This window comes from Berghia stephanieae, chromosome 3, assembly GCF_034508935.2.
Source record: "Berghia stephanieae isolate SIO BIC M18660-M18661 chromosome 3, UCSD_Bste_1.3, whole genome shotgun sequence".
In the NCBI taxonomy this organism is placed as follows: domain Eukaryota; kingdom Metazoa; phylum Mollusca; class Gastropoda; order Nudibranchia; family Aeolidiidae; genus Berghia; species Berghia stephanieae.
In genome coordinates, this window is record NC_088362.1 from 26,982,281 (window position 1) to 26,999,780 (window position 17,500).

The following is a 17,500-nucleotide window of genomic DNA, read 5'->3' on the forward strand; positions in this document are numbered from 1 at the left end:
TTCTTCCTTGCATCACACACACACATACACACACACACACACACACACACAGAGAGAGAGAGAGAGAGAGAGAGAGAGAGAGAGAGAGAGAGAGATCCCCTCTATACTTTTCTTTCTTATTTCTTATTCTTTCCATGTCCTTTTTTCCACCCTTATTTCACTGGCTTCCCCTCCCCCCCCCTCTCTCTCTCTCTCTCTCTCTCTCTCTATCTCTCTCTCTCTCGCTCTCTATCTATCTATCTATCTATCTATCTATATATATATATATATATATATATATATATATATATATATATATCCCTGTCTATCTCTAACTCCCCCCCCTCTCTCTCTCTCACTCTCTCTCTCTCTCTCTCTCTCTCTCTCTTTAAACACTCTCCCTCTCTCCTCACTATCTCTCTCTCTTCACTCTCTGTCCCCCCCTCTCTATCTCTCCTTTCTCTCTCTCTCTATCTCTCTCTTCACTCATTCTTTCTATCTATCTCTCTCTCTCTCTCTCTCTCTCTCTCTCTCTCTCTATCTATCTATCTATCTATCTATATCTCTCTCTCACAACACAATTATTCTTATCTAAAATTCTCATGTTGATTCAATCACCTCCATCTTATATTTCTAACTTGAAGGTAATGGGTAGGCTTCAGATCAAGCTTCTGCATTCAAAGGCCGGTAACCTATAGCACCATAGTTTGCATGGTCGGCTCTTCTTGCTTCACCCTCGTCCTGATTTCTATAAAGGAACAAAAAGGTATTTAGTAATGGATGATAACGTTTTGTGGGAAGTTTCCGACAAGCAGAGAGAGCGAGCGAGAGAGAGAGAGAGAGAGAGAGAGAGAGAGAGAGAGAGAGAGCGTGAAAGATATACAACTGCAATACCAAATCTCTATCTCTCTTTTCTGTGACAGTATCCCCCCCCCTCTCTCTCTCTCTCTCTCTTCCTCTCTCCATCTCTTTGTATGTATGTGTGTGCATGTTTTTGTCCCACTTGTACTCTCAAACACAGTATGATTGTCCGGAATCTAGAAGACATAATAACCTCACAAGAAGAGCTTCTTTAATAGTGGAGTGTCATGTTTTGTTGGAAGTTTCCGACATGAACGAGCACACAAATGTCACCTCTCTCTCTCTCTCTCTCTCTCTCTCTCTCTCTCTCTCTCTCTCTCTCTCTCTCTCTCTCTCTCTAACCATCCATCCATCCATCCATCCATCCATCCATCCATCCATCCATCCATCCATCCATCTATCTATCTATCTATCTATCTATCTATCTATCTAGCTATCCATCCATCCATCCATCCATCCATCCATCCATCCATCCATCCATCCATCCATCCATCCATCCCTCCCTCCCTCCCTCCCTCCATCCATCCATCCATCCATCCATCCATCCATCCATCTATCTATCTATCTATCTATCGAAGTCTTAATCTATTCCCCAAAACTCATCACGTTAGCGGAAAAGAAAGACAGCCACTAACCTCCCAAAGTGAAGAGCTTCTTCAATGGTGCAGGGCAACATTTTGTTCGCGGTTTCCGGCAGGAAGAGACAAGCCACGAAAGCAACAGCCGATGTGGCACAGAACACGATGTAAGGCAACGCCTTGCCAAATCTGGGAGTCATATGAAGACCCTGTGAAAAAATGAACAAAAAAAAAAAAAAGTTTTAAAATATGAATAAAACATATTAAAAGGTGTATCTAAAATCAAAATGATGATGACGATGATGATGATGATGATGATGATGATGATGATGATGATGATGATGATGATGATAATAATGATGACAATATAATAATAATAATAATAATAATAATAATAATAATAATAAATAATAATAATAATAATAATATATAATAATAATAATAATAATAATAATAATAATAATAATAATAATAATAATAATAATAATAATAATAATAAAAATAATAATAAATAATAATAATAATAATAATAATAATAATAATAATAATAATATATAATAATTAAATAATAATAAATAATAATAATAATAATAATAATAATAATTGCATCCCAAAAAGGAAATTTTTGTACAGACGTGTTTACACAATAAGATAAAAAATACAATGGAAATAGGATGCATATATAAAAAAGGAGCAGCTCAATAACCAGAGTCGCGCTTTATAATATGAATAATTTCAACACTGTAAAATAGTTAAAACTGTCACTATAAATTGAAAATTGCAAAGATTGCAAAACAAATGAATTAATAAATTAATATTTACATTTTTGAAAGTAAAAATGCGAAATAATTATATAAAATGATTATTGCTTGTTGTTATAAAGCCTAATACTGGACGGCAGAAAAGATTTTCGGTGTCTCTCTGTTTTCGTTGAAATATAGAAAGGGCGACCACTCCTTCCTGACATAATAACTGCTGGTCTTAGTGGATGATTCTGGTCATTTACAATTTTAGTTATTTTACTAATACAAAATTTCTCGTATAAAAGACTACTACTACTACTACTACTACTACTACTACTACTACTACTACTACTACTACTACTACTACTACTAATAATAATAATAATAATAATAATAATAATAATAATAATAATACATGACATGCAGAACTTACAAAGGAGATGACGTAGGACGAGAGAATGGCTCCGACCCTAGCACTGGCCGCCCCTACCCCTAATCCTGTGCTTCTAACAGAGGTGGGATACAGTTCTGTCATCCATAGGAAACTGGTGCCAGTCAGACCCGCAGCCCCAAATTTACCAATCATTGTCATCAACAGAAGAATCCACTTGGAACCTGGTGATATTTTTTTTTAAAAAAAGAAAAAGAGTTAAAAGCAGATATTTATAATTAAAAAGACAACGCCCCCCCCCACCACCCCCCGGCCAAAATCAAGATTATAGACCTGACTTCTACTACGAAAATGTCATATAATTACGAATTTTTGCTGTAACTGCAGAGCAACATTAGCATCTGTAATGCAACTGAAAATGAAAATATCATTTTGGTGCCTTTACATTAATCAAAAAATTTTTGAAGCAAATTTCTATTTCTCGTTCTACATGTTACGTGTTCTTTTGGTCAGGGACCCTTTTGTAAAGCGCTTAGAGCACGTTTAGTGTATATTGCTATATATAAAAGCTCACTTTTTGGTGGGTGGGTGGGGGGGGGGGAATGATTGAAAGAGTTTTGTTTCTTAAAATACACAACCCTTAAATTTCTTAATAATTATAGTGCCAATGAAAATAAAAATTAGACGGATCTTTGGACCAGAAGCGTTTTGAGCCCGAAGCATTCTTTGTTTTGTTTTGTTTTGTTTTTATAACACTATTACCATAGTAACGACCCTGAACATGAACCAGTATCTCTCTACATATAATAAATTTCTAGATTCAGACGAGGCCGAATTAGTCCCTGAAGAACTAAGAAATACTGCAGTGCCCTCCGTACTAAAGTCACAATAAGATCTTGACAGCCTCAACACTCTGGCCCAGGACCAATGGAAACAATTAACAACAAGGACGGATAGAGCAGCTATACCATAGAGGTTTTTAAAGATTTGTGACTGAATCACACAATTCTCAGCAAGCGTCATTCAGACTGCGAGGCTTACTACTTATTAGCTTTTATTATTATAATTCTTTTTAAAACCGTTATTTTCATTTTTGTTCAATGCACATTTATTGCAAACAGCCACTGACAAATATAACTTAACACTAAATGTAACATGCTTACCTTCGACTTCGAAGCAAACAACAATGGAAATGCCAGTTGCTATAGCAACCAATAGGAAGTAGAAACAGTGGACAAATTTCCGGCCGATGCGGTCAACTAGAAACAAAGACAACAGATGAGCAGGAGCCTCTAAAATGGAGCCCAGAAGAAAGTTCAAGTAGAGCCCTTCACCTAGTTCCGTGGAGTTATAGACGAGGCCGAAATACGCCAAATTCACAACCAACCTTGTCAAATTAAAAAAAAAACAAAACAAAAAAAAAACAAAACAACATAACAAACGTTTTTATAATTCATGTCAAATTCTTTTAAGATTCTATTCATGAATGAATCGATATGCGATTTGCATGAAGTAGCAACAGCAGTGACAGCAGATTTACTACTTCTATTGCTACTACTATTACTACTTCTACTTCTTCTACTTCTTCTTCTTCTTTTTCATCATCATCATCATCATCATCATCATCATCATCATCATCATCATCATCATCATCATCATCATCATCATCATCATCATCATCTTCCTCTTTTTCTTCTTCGTCTTCTTCTTCTTCTTCTTCTTCTTCTTCTTCTTCTTCTTCTTCTTCTTCTTCTTCTTCTTCTTCTTCTACTACTACTACTACTACTACTACTACTACTACTACTAAGTAGTAGTAATAGTAGTAGTGGTAGTAGTAGTAGTAGTAGTAGTAGTAGTAGTAGTAGTAGTAGTAGTAGTAGTAGTGTAGTAGTAGTAATAGTAGTAGTATAGTAGTAGTAGTAGTAGTAGTAGTAGTAGTATGTAGTAGTAATAGTAGTAGCATATAAGTAGTAGTAGTAGTAGTAGTATAGTAGTAGAAGTAGTAGTAGTAGTAGTAGTAGTAGTAGTAGTAGTAGTAGTAGTAGTAGTAGTAGTAGTAGTAGTAGTAGTAGTAGTAGTAGTAGTAGTAGTAGTAGTAGTAGTAGTAGTGGTGGTGGTGGTGGTTGTGACAAAAGAAAGCGACTCACCAGTTATAACTTGTAATGACAACCCGCAAGGTTAAAACACAGTGTTTAAAAAGGTGGAAGAAAGAATCTCTTCGTAAGACTCTCTCCTCGGCATCTTGTTGGAATTCATTGCTCTGAAATATTCCATTACGATAGAGTTAGTTACAATATCTATCATGAATTGATGGTTTGCATTTTTGAAAATACACATTAGCTCTTATTCCTCTTCATTGTCCATCTTCACCAATAGCTCAGTTGGTAGAGCACTCGCTTCACACGCAAAGGGACCAAGATCGATCCCGGGTTCAGTCCAGAATTTTTTTTGACCCCCCCCCCCCCTATCTTCGTTATTCTATCAGCATTGTTATTCTTTCTTTTGACATCGTTATTCTATCAGCATTGTTATTCTTGCTTTTGACAAGGTAATCTATCAGTTAGTATTATTATCTTTTCTTTTGACATCTTTATTATTTCACCAAGTATTGCTATATTTTCTTTTGACATCGTTATTTCTCCATGTATGGGCGATCAATTAATGTGACCCACCGTCTCAATCTGGTTAGTATGTCGAGGTGAATCGGATTCTGAAAACAGACTTTAATCTTTTCTGCCCGTTTTCATTTAAAAATTCACCATTTTACACCAGGGCTATCGCGTTATAATACCGATTAGAGTCAAAGGGTTACATAAAACAAATCTATGAATTACCTGCAACAATTCTTCGAACCCTTCCTCGTCCTCAGCTTCCAAAGGGATTTCTCTGCCGTTCATCTTTGCCATCTTTCGCAAAATTTCATCCAACTTCTTGTACTTTTTGTGCAACATCAACCATTGAATCGATTCTGGGACAATACTATAAATGAAATTTTGGTAACGAATTTAAACTTTCATAAAGTACCTTGAGCACGTTTAATGGATATCGCGCTATATTAAAGCTCAAGTTAGAAAAAAACAAAACATCTTTTCAAACATTGTGTTTGAACGTGGTTCAGTTTCGAATCCCATTTTCGGGCGGCACAAAGTTGTAAAAGTCTCTTTATTCTCATTTTTTCACTATTTGTGCTGGTCGCTGACAATGTACAGATTATGGCCTTTGTCAAGAAAATTGACTCGTCGTGGAAAGGAACATAACCACGCCCATTAGGACAGTCGTCCGAATGTAAACAATTGCAGAAGGTATTAAACTAAACAAATCACACGATATTGCCATCTGTGATGGGCATTTAAGTAACACACTAACTAGTTCTTCACGCCCGATTAATCGTATCATGACATAAAAATCGGTGTAACATTCAAGGTTTATAGTCTGAGAAAATCCAGTGAGAGCTTTGCACATAATTAACGATATAAAAACAATAATAAATAGAGGAGTGATATCAACTACCTTCAATCTAATGTTTGTAAATGAAAAAAACGTGAGCTTTTATATACCGCAATATCCGCTAAATGTGACCAACAGTACAGCAACATGTAATATGTAGAACGAGACATGACGCCTGTTAGGAGATATTAAATTTGACAGAGACAACGCTGTTAACGGTCAGTTACTCTTTTTACACCTGAGTACGGTGAGAGAATGTGTGTAAATAGACCTTTCCAAGGACTGAACTATGCGCTCGAACCCAGCACCTTCCAATCCGAAAGCGAGTGTCATATCACAAGACGACATAGATGCACATAAGTTTGTAAGCTGGTTGTCCGCGCGGGCTTGAAGTGTGTCACAAATCGTATTCTGATTGGTCAAAAATCTAGTGGTCAAATGAAATAGCATATTGAAAGAGTATTGTATTACTATTGGTTCTGGGACCATTCCGACCACTTGATTATAACGTTGGGCGACTGGAACTCCCATTATACGGGCTTTTCTGATACGACAAATTTAGATAAAACTACAAAAAGGTTCATAATTGTGGAGGGAGATTGGTTCTTGGGATAACTGGAGTCGACAGCAGCTCCAAGAATTTGCAGATTGCACTTCACTAACTTCCAGTGAGAGCCGGGATTGAATACAAAACAAAAACATTTGTTTTGCTACAGACTCTTGGATTCTACTGCCCCCCGATCCACAACCAAGATCTGTCGTGGGAAGGAACCATTTCACACGCTTAGATCCTGACATTCCAAATTGCTTGATGTTATGGTGGAATAATTTAAGCCAATTTGGACTACAAAACTTGGAATCCTTACTGTGCCATGTGAGGTTCGCCACCAGTCTTCAGGGTATGACAAGACATTTGAAGACACACTTGTGGTTTTTTTTTAAATACTTGGGATAGATTGTGTTTGTTTTTCGAACAGGCGAACGAAAAAAAAAACAACTCCAGTCGTCTTGCGCATGTAATTCCTAAATATTTTATCACTGTCATAAAACCATAATATGTGTAGATTTTTATATCAATATATCGCAACTAATCGAATAATAATAATGATAATAATAATAATAATATTAATAATAATAATAATAATAATAATAATAATAATAATAATAATAATAATAATAATAATAATAATAATAATAATAATAATAATACTTTATTGCATCCCAAAAAGGCCATTTTTTGTACAGACGTGTTGTAATTTACACAGTAAGATAAATAGATAATTGAAATATGATGTATATATAAATAAGGAGCAGTTCCACAGCCAGAGCCGCGCTTTATATATGAACAATTTCAACACTGTAAAATAGTTAAAATAGTCACTATAAATTGAAAACTGGATAGATTGCAAAACAAATAAATTAATTATAAGCGTATTGAGGCCACGAGCTCTATAAAAAATTACTATCGTACGATTAAAATGCTAGAACATACCAGTAGTAAGAAATAAGCAAAGCGGCTGGGGCCGATATGGTCAGGCCTATCCATCTCCAGTCTCGTAGGCCATATGCAATGCCTGTCATCACCATCTCTCCAATAGGGAAGAACACATTCATTAGTAAAGCTGGGATTTTCCGATGCTCAGGTAGAACATATTCCATTGCTGAAACGATAATACAGTCAATGAATTATCAATCTGTTTGAATGCTGTATATTATATATATATATATATATATATATATATATATATATATATATATATATATATATATATATATATAATATGGATTCAAGAATTTATTTATTCTCAAAACTCTTTAAAGTTAAATATATACATTTTAACATATCTTTCTCCAGTTATACAGATGTGACACGTACCATACCAAATGTAAAATGGAGTGACTAATGCCAGTTAAGTTGGGGAGACTAATACCAGCCCCTATATGTGCTGAAATGATTGAAAGAAGTTAAACAAATACGGTAAAATATACATTATTTGATGTAGAAAAAGACCATCGGACAGGTGATCTTAATGTCAAGATTTATCATATTATCATTATCATATTATCACTCCTCCATGACCACAACCCAACGACAAGTAGACTGAAGTCGAGAAAGAGCTTCATGACGGAAGAAAGCATCAACCTTGATCATGCAGCTGTATAGATAGAATGAAGTTGACGTCACTTGGGTCTTTGTTATTAATTTTTTGCCATCCATGTTTATGAGAAATTCTCATTTAACTGTATAATCCAGACTATAAAAGTTCATGGTTACACAGAGTTTTCTGTGTTGGTCCGTTATACTTCCGGATGACAATGTTGTGATCTTCTGAGCCAAGCGCATACTGTCTATACAGACTTTCCACATGGAGGGAGTGGGACTATCATGCAAATGAACCGTTGAAGATCCGAGACAAAAATTGCCCTATGGAACTGAGATCCCCAGAAATGAATAGGTATAGGTAACACTGAACAGAGCACGGGCAAATCTCTGGAGAACAGCTGGAAGCATGAAAAAGTGGGGGCTGGCTGATACATGTGGATCCCAGAGCAGACGATGGAGCACATCCTTAGAGAATGCCGTGGAGTTGGTTCGATGTTGGAGCGACAAACTAATGATGATGATGATGATGATGATGATGATGATGATGATGATGATGATGATGATGATGATGATGATAATGATGATGATGATGATCATGGTGATGATGACGGTATTAAATTGTTAAAAACTTTTCACACGCAATGGGACTAGTTAGATCCCGTAATTATTAGAATAATATGCCTATACACCCTCTTACCAAAATATTTATGCCACTTTATATTTCAGTATGTAACCTATTCATAGTTAGGCCGCCTGAGAACTGATAACACAATTCTAAGGAATTTTAAACCGGAAGAGAAGAAGATGTGACGTCACGACTTCTTTGCCATTACATTTTTTAAATGAGCTTTTATATAGCGCAATATCCACTTAAAGTGCTCAAAGCGCTTTACAACAGCAACACTTAACACCTGGACAACAGCAACACTTAACATTTAGGACGGGACATGACGCCTGTTAGACGGTATTACAATTTTTTTTTTCGACAGAGACTACGCTGTTACCGACCAGGTATCATTTTACACCTGAGTACGGTGAGAGAATGTGAGTAAAGAATCTTTTCCAACTGTGCGCCGAGCGAGGCTCGAAACCAGGACCTTCCGATCCGAAAGCGAGTTTCATACCGCTAGATCACATAGAGTTCAAGTCAAAATCTTCAGCGCCTGGGTCACTCCAACATAATACTAGTTTTAGGCAACAGGTCACAATAGGCTTCAACAGTTGTGACGTCAGTTCCCTCGTAATGACGCATAGTAACTTAGTATCTGGTTATAAACTATCGGAACAATGGCGGACGCCCTTATGAAATACTTCTCTGACGAGCATAAAAGTGTAATAAAACATTATAAATCTGATCATGTTTTGACTTTTATACATTCTGATCAAATGACATGTGAAAAAGTTCTAGCCAGAATGGATAATAAAAATTACAGATTTTCTTTGTTAGAGCCAAGCTGCTTGTTGCTGGGCGGATGTGACGTCAGACTATTGAATCCTATTATCATTATAATATGACATACCAGTGACAATAGAGGAAGCGAACAATCCGGTGGATGCCGCAGCAGAGAGGCCATAGGTCACGACGAAGATGTAGAAATTGCTGGAGAAGGGCATGCCTATGCCGAAGGCTATGAACATGATCAGTGCAGTGTGGAAGCACACCTTACGACCAAACCTGAAATAAACAAACAGGAAACAATTGATACAGGTACCTTAATAGTGTGGTGGTGGCTATGGCTGCTTAAGTTTATTGTGGCCATTTTCTATTTTATAAAAAGCAACTTTTAAAATAACAACAAAAACAGACAAACAAACGAAAACCACAACAGCAACAAAAAACGACAGAAATTTAGTAGGTCCTCTCTGTTGTAGGAAATTTATTTTTTCTACAACAGAGAGGACTTACATATTTTCTTTTTATCGTCAATCTAGAATCTAATACTATATTTATGTCTTTATTGTTTTTTGTTGTTGGCCGAAGAAGGGTTTTCATCCCGAAACGTTCAGTGTTTGGTATTTTGTTCCTTTTTTTTAAAAGGTGTTATATTCCTTTTTGCTTAAGTGTAAGGAAGACAACTTTGGCATTGACAGAGGTGTTCGATTCCTTAATTATCATCACTGCCGTGCTCTGGAAAAACACATATTTAGAAATTTGGCCACAAAACTCGTCCTTCAAATATCGATCGATTTAAATGACCCTCTTCTTAGCAAAAACATTCAAACCTGGGACTCCGCTTGTGTAAAATGGCCAGAATAAGCAAGAAAGAAAAATACCAACAAAAAAAAAAGAAAAAAAAATACTATCCCAAAAACTCAGTCGAGGCTTGCTTTGTTTGGCACCTTTCATACGAAATTGTACAAATATAATTATATGTAGCTACTTGAGAAATCAACAAATCTAGAGGGGTCGAAATGAGTCAATAAAATGTATAGTAAAATAAAAGGAGTGAAAATGACTCTCTGTGTTATATCCTCCATAAGAGGTCATTTCTACTCCCGTTATACATACACACACACACACACAGACACACACACACACATATATATATATATATATATATATATATATATATATATATATATATTCACTCACGTATTTTTAAGCCGAATCGATCGTGCTTAAAATACGTGAGTGAATATATATATATATATATATATATATATATATATATATATATATATATATATATATATATATATATATATATATATTCACTCACGTATTTTTAAGCCGAATTTAAAATGCCGACTGATGAAATGAAGGACATGAAACGATTGTTTCGGCTTAAAAGTACGTGAGTGAATTTATTTATTTTTATATGCTCTAACCTAAATTATCGAGAACTCTCGTACCAACAAGTACCCACCAACACTCATATATATAAATATATCCCCTTTCTTACCTGTCCGACAATTTTCCAAAGCCTATTGATCCCAGCAAGGACCCCAGCATAAGCGCGGTATTCGAGTGAGAAATATACATCTTCTTGTCGCAGACCAAGTCAAACTGGAATCGAACAAAATTGAAGGGGCGGGGGTGGCGTATGAGATAAAACCATGTAAATGTGACCCATCGCTTAAAGAATGTTATTATGTTGTCATGAACCCGAGTTTGAACATTAAATTGGAAGCGAAAATGGTAAACCCTTTCCTTACCACCTATAGCAAACTCGTCACATTTGTAACGACACAATATAGACCTACACATATTTTCTTAATCAAATTTATTTTGTACTTCACAATGATCTTTGTTTAATTAATAAGAACATAAAATTGTTTTGTAGAGAGCTTGTTTGAGTTTTAAAAATTCCATTTGTATGCTGGGTAAGCCTGCCATTTTTGGGAAAATACTGAAAATCATCGGTAAGGAGAGAGTTAAAATCTTAAAATGGATAATCGGAAACGGTGTAATTGAAATAGTGGAGACAAGCAGAAAAAAACTACTAGAACATTTTTTATTAAAAATCCACCTGCCTCGACGGGGAATCGAATCTCAAATAATCGATGTTCAGAAGGCCTGAGGTTCGATCCATCCAGTCCAGAGCGGCTGATTTTTAAAAAAATTCTGCTTTGTCTGGCAATATTGCAAACACACCTTATCGGATATTTTTTTAGAATAATTAAAAATTGAGCTTTTATATAGAGCAATATCCACTAAACGTGCGCAAAGCGCTTTACAAAGGGGTCCCTGTCCAACAGCAAATTTAGCATTTAGGACAAGACCCCTGTGAGGCGATAGCATATTTTTTTTCGGACACAGACAACGCTGTTAGGTTTTACACCTGAGTAAGGTGAGAGAATGTGAGTAAAGAGCCTTTTCTAAGGACTCAACTATGCGCCGAGTGAGGCTTGAACCCAAGACCTTCCGATCCGAAAGCGAGTGTCATACAAGACCACATAGCCGCACAATATTTTAATCTTTCAGAAATGCCTTCCCCCTAATTGGTCAATCTTAAAATTCCAGACTTTATTTAGAGAAACGGTATTCATTCTATCCAAACAGGCATTTCAGTTGAGTAAAATTTCATAATTTTGAACCTTTAAAATTAAAAAAAAAAACAAACAAAAAAAAAAAACACTTGAGCTTTTATGTAGCGCAATATCCACTAAACGTGCTCAAAGCGTTTTACAAAGGGTCCCTGACCAACAGAAACACGCAGCATATTATAAAACCAGACATGGCGCTTGTTAGGCGATACGTATTTATTCCGACGGACACAACGCTGTTAACGGCCTGGTACTCATTTTACACCTGACTACGGTGAGAGAACGGAGAATGCTTTCCAAGGACTCAACTATGCGCCGAGAGAGGCTCGAACGCAGAGCCTTCCGATCCAAAAGCGAGTGTCATGCCACTAGACCACATAGCGCCTTCAGTATCTGTTTCATCTTGACCTAATGCCTAATACAGGATTGAAGCTGTGGGTCACAAATTTACCATTCCATCTACCAATCTATCTCTTTGTGGTAGATAGATAGATAGATTGATAGAAAGACATATAGATAGATAGAAAGAAAGATAGATAGATAGCTTGCTCGATATATATATATATATATATATATATATATATATATATATATATATAAAATAAATAGATTGATAGACAGACAGACAGATATATAGATAGATAGATAGATAGATAGATAGATAGATAGACAGACAGACAGACAGACAGACAGACAGACAGATAGATAGATAGATAGATAGATAGATAGATAGATAGATAGATAGATAGATAGATAGAAGGATAGATAGATAGATAGATAGATAGATAGATAGATAGATAGATAGATAGATAGATAGATAGATAGATAGATAGATAGATAGATAGAGCAATATAGACAATATCATGTTGATGGGTCCTTGGCTCACTCCGATCCAGGAACAGTATTATACGGCATATTTATTAGCAGATGGATAAATGGGGAAAATAAGTTTTATAAATAGGCTAATAAAAAAGTTAATAAATAAACAAATATGACTGAAAGAATGACTTTTGTAAATAGATGAATGAAAAAATGAAAGAATGACTCAATGAAAATATTAATTTAAAAAAATATGTTAGAATGAATTACAAACCTCGGCTGCTGCTGTCCACGTCATCACCGACTTGTTGTATACCCAACCATGAGGACAAGGAATTCCGGCCCCGTCACCGTCATCATAGTCTTCATTGGCATGGCCTGTGTATAAAGAATGCCTTGACGCAGAGTTATTTTCGTAGACGTAGCATTCGGCGGCGTATGTTGTTGGGGAGCTGCCGTTTTCAGATGATGACCATAGGGTCAGGTTTGGACTTGGCGGGATGTAACAGCTGTCGATAGAGTGAAAGAAGTATCGTCAAGAGTGATGGGAGAAAAGATCGGGAAGGAAGTGTTGGGCATGACGCTCGCCTTGGAATGGGTGTCACTGTACAAGTCTCGCTCTGAGCGGCGCAAAGTTGAGCCCTCGGAAAAGGCTCTCTATCACATTCTATCACCGCACGCATGTGTAAATGAGGACCTGAGAGGTATCGGTGTTTTCTCTCTCGATAAAAAAAAAAATTGTAATAGCGCCTTGCATACTTCATATATCGCCCTACATGTTAAGTGTAAAAAGCAATAAACAAAAATGAATATAACAGCTTAAAAAAAGAACAAAATACCAAACACGGAACGTTTCGGGCTCAAACCCCTTCTTCAGCCAGCAACAAAATACAATATAGACATAAATACATTACTAAATTCCAAATAGACGATCAGGTGGTAATAATAATAATGATAGTAATAATAATAATAATAATAATAATAATAATAATAATAATAATAATAATAATAATAATAATAATAATAATAATAATAATAATAAATCGTCTCGTGTTCACCAACCTGTGATCAGGGACATACAAGAAGAAGTATCCCGAGGTCATCCTAGCGCCATGGAAGGCCCCGACCAAGAACAAACAGGAAAAGATGAGGAACTGGAATGGGCCCAATTCGCCCACAGCCTCCAGGGCCTGGCTCAATTGCATGCGACGTTCTGGCATTGTGGACTGTGGATAGTATTATTCTACTGTGGATAAACGTTGAAGTTAGTCTTATTATTATTATTATTATTATTATTATTATTATATTATTATTATTATTATTATTATTATTATATTATTATTATTATTATTATTATTATATTATTATTATTATTATTATTATTATTATTATTATTATTATTATTATTATTATTATTATTATTTTTATTATTATTATTGTTATTAATATTATTATTTTTATTATTATTATTATTATTATTATACATTAGCATCATCATCATCATCATCATCATCATCATCATCATCATCATCATCATCATCATCATCATCATATTAATTATTATTATTATTATTATTATTATTATTATTATTATTATTATTATTATTATTATTATTATTATTATTATTATCATTATTATTATTATTATTATTATTATTATTATTATTATTATTATTATTATTATTATTATTATCATAAATAATATTAATGATGATGATGATGATGATGATGATGATGATGATAATGATGATGATGATGATAATGATAATAATAATAATAATAATAATAATAATAATAATAATAATAATAATATATTAATAATAATAATAATAATAATAATAATAATAATAATAATAATAATAATAATAATAATAATAATAATGATAATAATAATAATAATAATAATAATAATAATAATAATAATAATAATAATAATAATAATAATAAGAAGAAGAAGAAGAAGAAGAAGAAGAAGAAGAAGAAGAAGAAGAAGAAGAAGAAGATATTACTATTACTTATATAGCGCGTAATCTATACATAATGTATCACCAAAATAATTCAACAACACAACTCGAGTATTTTGAGAACAGAGATACAGTAACACACACACACACACACACACACACACACACACACACGTATATATATATACATCCTCCTCACTAATATTGATAGTTTATTCTAACTTTATTACAATGAAGTTTGTAATTAAAAATGGAGTTAAAAATAGATATAAATATCTCAATATTCATTTTGAAAAGACTGTTTCTACAAGATGATGAAGTAAAAAGAGGATATGTAAAACGGATATGGATGCTTTGCGCTTAGCCAAAAATCTCACAACATTCACCAGTCGGATATACCGTACCAACACACAAACTATGCGTAACCTTTTATAGTCTATATACTATTCGTTTATAGTCTGGTTGATAGAAATTAGTGAGAACTCTTTTCATAAAAATGGTTGGCTATGAACAATAACAAAGATCTGAGTGACGTTAACTTCGTTCCTTCTATAACTAATATCGTTGATATTATATAACTTGCAAAAGAGCGGGACGGACCAGTTCTAAAAATAGAAATTACTCTCCCTTGCACTTGACCTGCTAACTGGCTACCGATAGGGATGCTATTTTTAGAAGGTTATTCCCTCGGAACGGGATAGAATAATTTATCATTTTCTTTAGTAGCTGCAGCTGGCCTCGCAGTGTGTTATGAGTATCTATCTATATTTGATACGATTATAAAATGTTTCATTGTTGATAACAAGCAACATGATAACGGTAAAGAAAACACAAGATATTCCAAAGGTTGTAATAATATAATTATCACAAATCAATGATAATGAATTGATAACAGATCAGTTGATAACATATTATTGAATGGATGGATGAAAGAAAAATGAATTAATTAATAAGGGAATAACTTACTGAAGCAGTTTAATGATATTGGAATATTTCCCGAAAATTTTAGCTTTTTAGGACCACAAATCGGGATTGAGTTTTTACATTTTTGTAGGATAGTAAACAGGGACGGCTGGTAATAATGGGCAGGGTGGGCAAATACCAGCCTGTTTTTTCAAGTTATATGCTGTATTACCAGGTCTGAAATAATCAAATTTAAATTAGATAATTTCAAAAGTTACTACTTAAACTTTATACTTCGTACTGAAATCAATTTGTGTGTATTTTTGATAGATTGCGAATCACCATGCATCCCTTAATGCATAAACCAGGATACGCTCCTGTTCTTTTTTTATCACCCCCCCCCCCCCCCCCAACCACTCCACTCCGCCCACATCGTCATCTCATCGTCTCGTCGCCTGACGGTGAACTAACTCCGATTTTTGCTGTCTGGCCTCTCTAGTACTAGGTCGGGCTAATTCAAATGAGCCCACCTTATTAACCAGTGAAAACTAAATAGAGATTTTGGCAAACGAACTTTTTCTTATTTATTGCCTTACTTGTGCTGGTACCATTGATGTAATGACTTTGGGAATGTTCCAGTATTGAATTAAATTTATTAATTTACTAATTTTACATCAATTTAGTATTGATTTGTGTTGTTTTTATATATTTGTTTATCCATTTAAACTTTTCTTTTTTTTCTCGTTTTCTTTAGTGCTTCTCAAAACTCATTTATTTAAATTGTTTTCTTATTTGTTTTTTGTTGTTGTTGTTGTTTTTTTTTTTTTTTTTGTTTTTTTTTTTTAACAAATTAATTTGTTAGTTCTTTTTTTTTTTTTTAATTCTTAAAGTAATTACCCCTGTATTTTTATTGCCAGACAAAATAATTTTGCAAAACAATGTAATTTTCTATTGTATTCCGTATAATAAAACAAAACACTTTTATTCAAAAGTCACGACTAAATAAATATATAAAATACAACCACCATTTTGGTTTGCTCAACATTTGAATTAGTATACGAGAAATATTCTTCTGAGAAAAGGAGAGAGTTGAATTCTAACTGACTTATAGAGGAAATACGGAAGGGTGGGCAGATTCCGTACTTGCCCGTCCTGAAGCTAATACATACATAAGATAGTTCGCGATGAAGAGGCGGGAAGCTCGGGGTTGGTTGGGTAAGGAGTAAAGATAACACGGTCGTTATTGTTATAGTCTAACGAATGCATGAGGAGAAATTCGTAACATTATTTTGTCTTAATTGTATTGTATGAAGTATTGGCGAAAGCCTAAGATTAAATAAACGTTGTTTTTGTTTGTCTTATTTTGACTATGGAACTGATACTGATACGAGTACTTGTCATAGCAGAGCTGCCTACTTGAAATAGGAAAATAAAAATCGTAGTTTTCAGGGCTAATAAAATCGTAGATATTTTAACTACCCTTTTAAAAATGACCGGAATTTCGACTGTTTTGATAGATATCAATTTTTTTTAAACGAGAAAAAATGATTGGAAACGTAATAATGATGGTGATGGTGGTAGTGATAGTGGTAGCGGTGGTGGTAGTAGTAATGATGGTGGTGGTAGTAATGATGATGGTAATATTATTATTGTTATTATTATTATTATTATATTATTATTATTATTATTATTATTATTATTATTATTATTATTATTATTATTAT

The 17,500-nt window shown here is 34.2% G+C and overlaps 1 protein-coding gene across 3 annotated transcripts in view; it reads right to left on the reverse strand.

Annotated features, from left to right (window-relative positions):
- Nucleotides 1-333: 333 nt before the first annotated feature.
- LOC144967455 (organic cation transporter protein-like) overlaps nucleotides 334-17,500 on the reverse strand; it is a 19,542-nt gene continuing 2,375 nt past the window's right edge. Inside the window, exons 2-12 of one of the 3 annotated variants that reach the window (XM_078904732.1) lie at nucleotides 13,972-14,135; nucleotides 13,184-13,418; nucleotides 11,007-11,110; nucleotides 9,624-9,778; nucleotides 7,492-7,660; nucleotides 5,387-5,531; nucleotides 4,700-4,812; nucleotides 3,716-3,939; nucleotides 2,595-2,776; nucleotides 1,476-1,627; nucleotides 334-727 (exon numbers count right to left, since the gene is read on the reverse strand). In XM_078904732.1, coding sequence (XP_078760858.1) covers nucleotides 643-727; nucleotides 1,476-1,627; nucleotides 2,595-2,776; nucleotides 3,716-3,939; nucleotides 4,700-4,812; nucleotides 5,387-5,531; nucleotides 7,492-7,660; nucleotides 9,624-9,778; nucleotides 11,007-11,110; nucleotides 13,184-13,418; nucleotides 13,972-14,129 — 1,722 coding nt within the window. In that variant the 5' untranslated portion in view covers nucleotides 14,130-14,135 and the 3' untranslated portion in view covers nucleotides 334-642. Of the gene's footprint in view, nucleotides 728-1,475; nucleotides 1,628-2,594; nucleotides 2,777-3,715; nucleotides 3,940-4,699; nucleotides 4,813-5,386; nucleotides 5,532-7,491; nucleotides 7,661-9,623; nucleotides 9,779-11,006; nucleotides 11,111-13,183; nucleotides 13,419-13,971; nucleotides 14,156-17,500 lie in introns of all 3 variants that reach the window. The other 2 variants (XM_078904731.1, XM_078904729.1) reach the window with 2 other exon arrangements.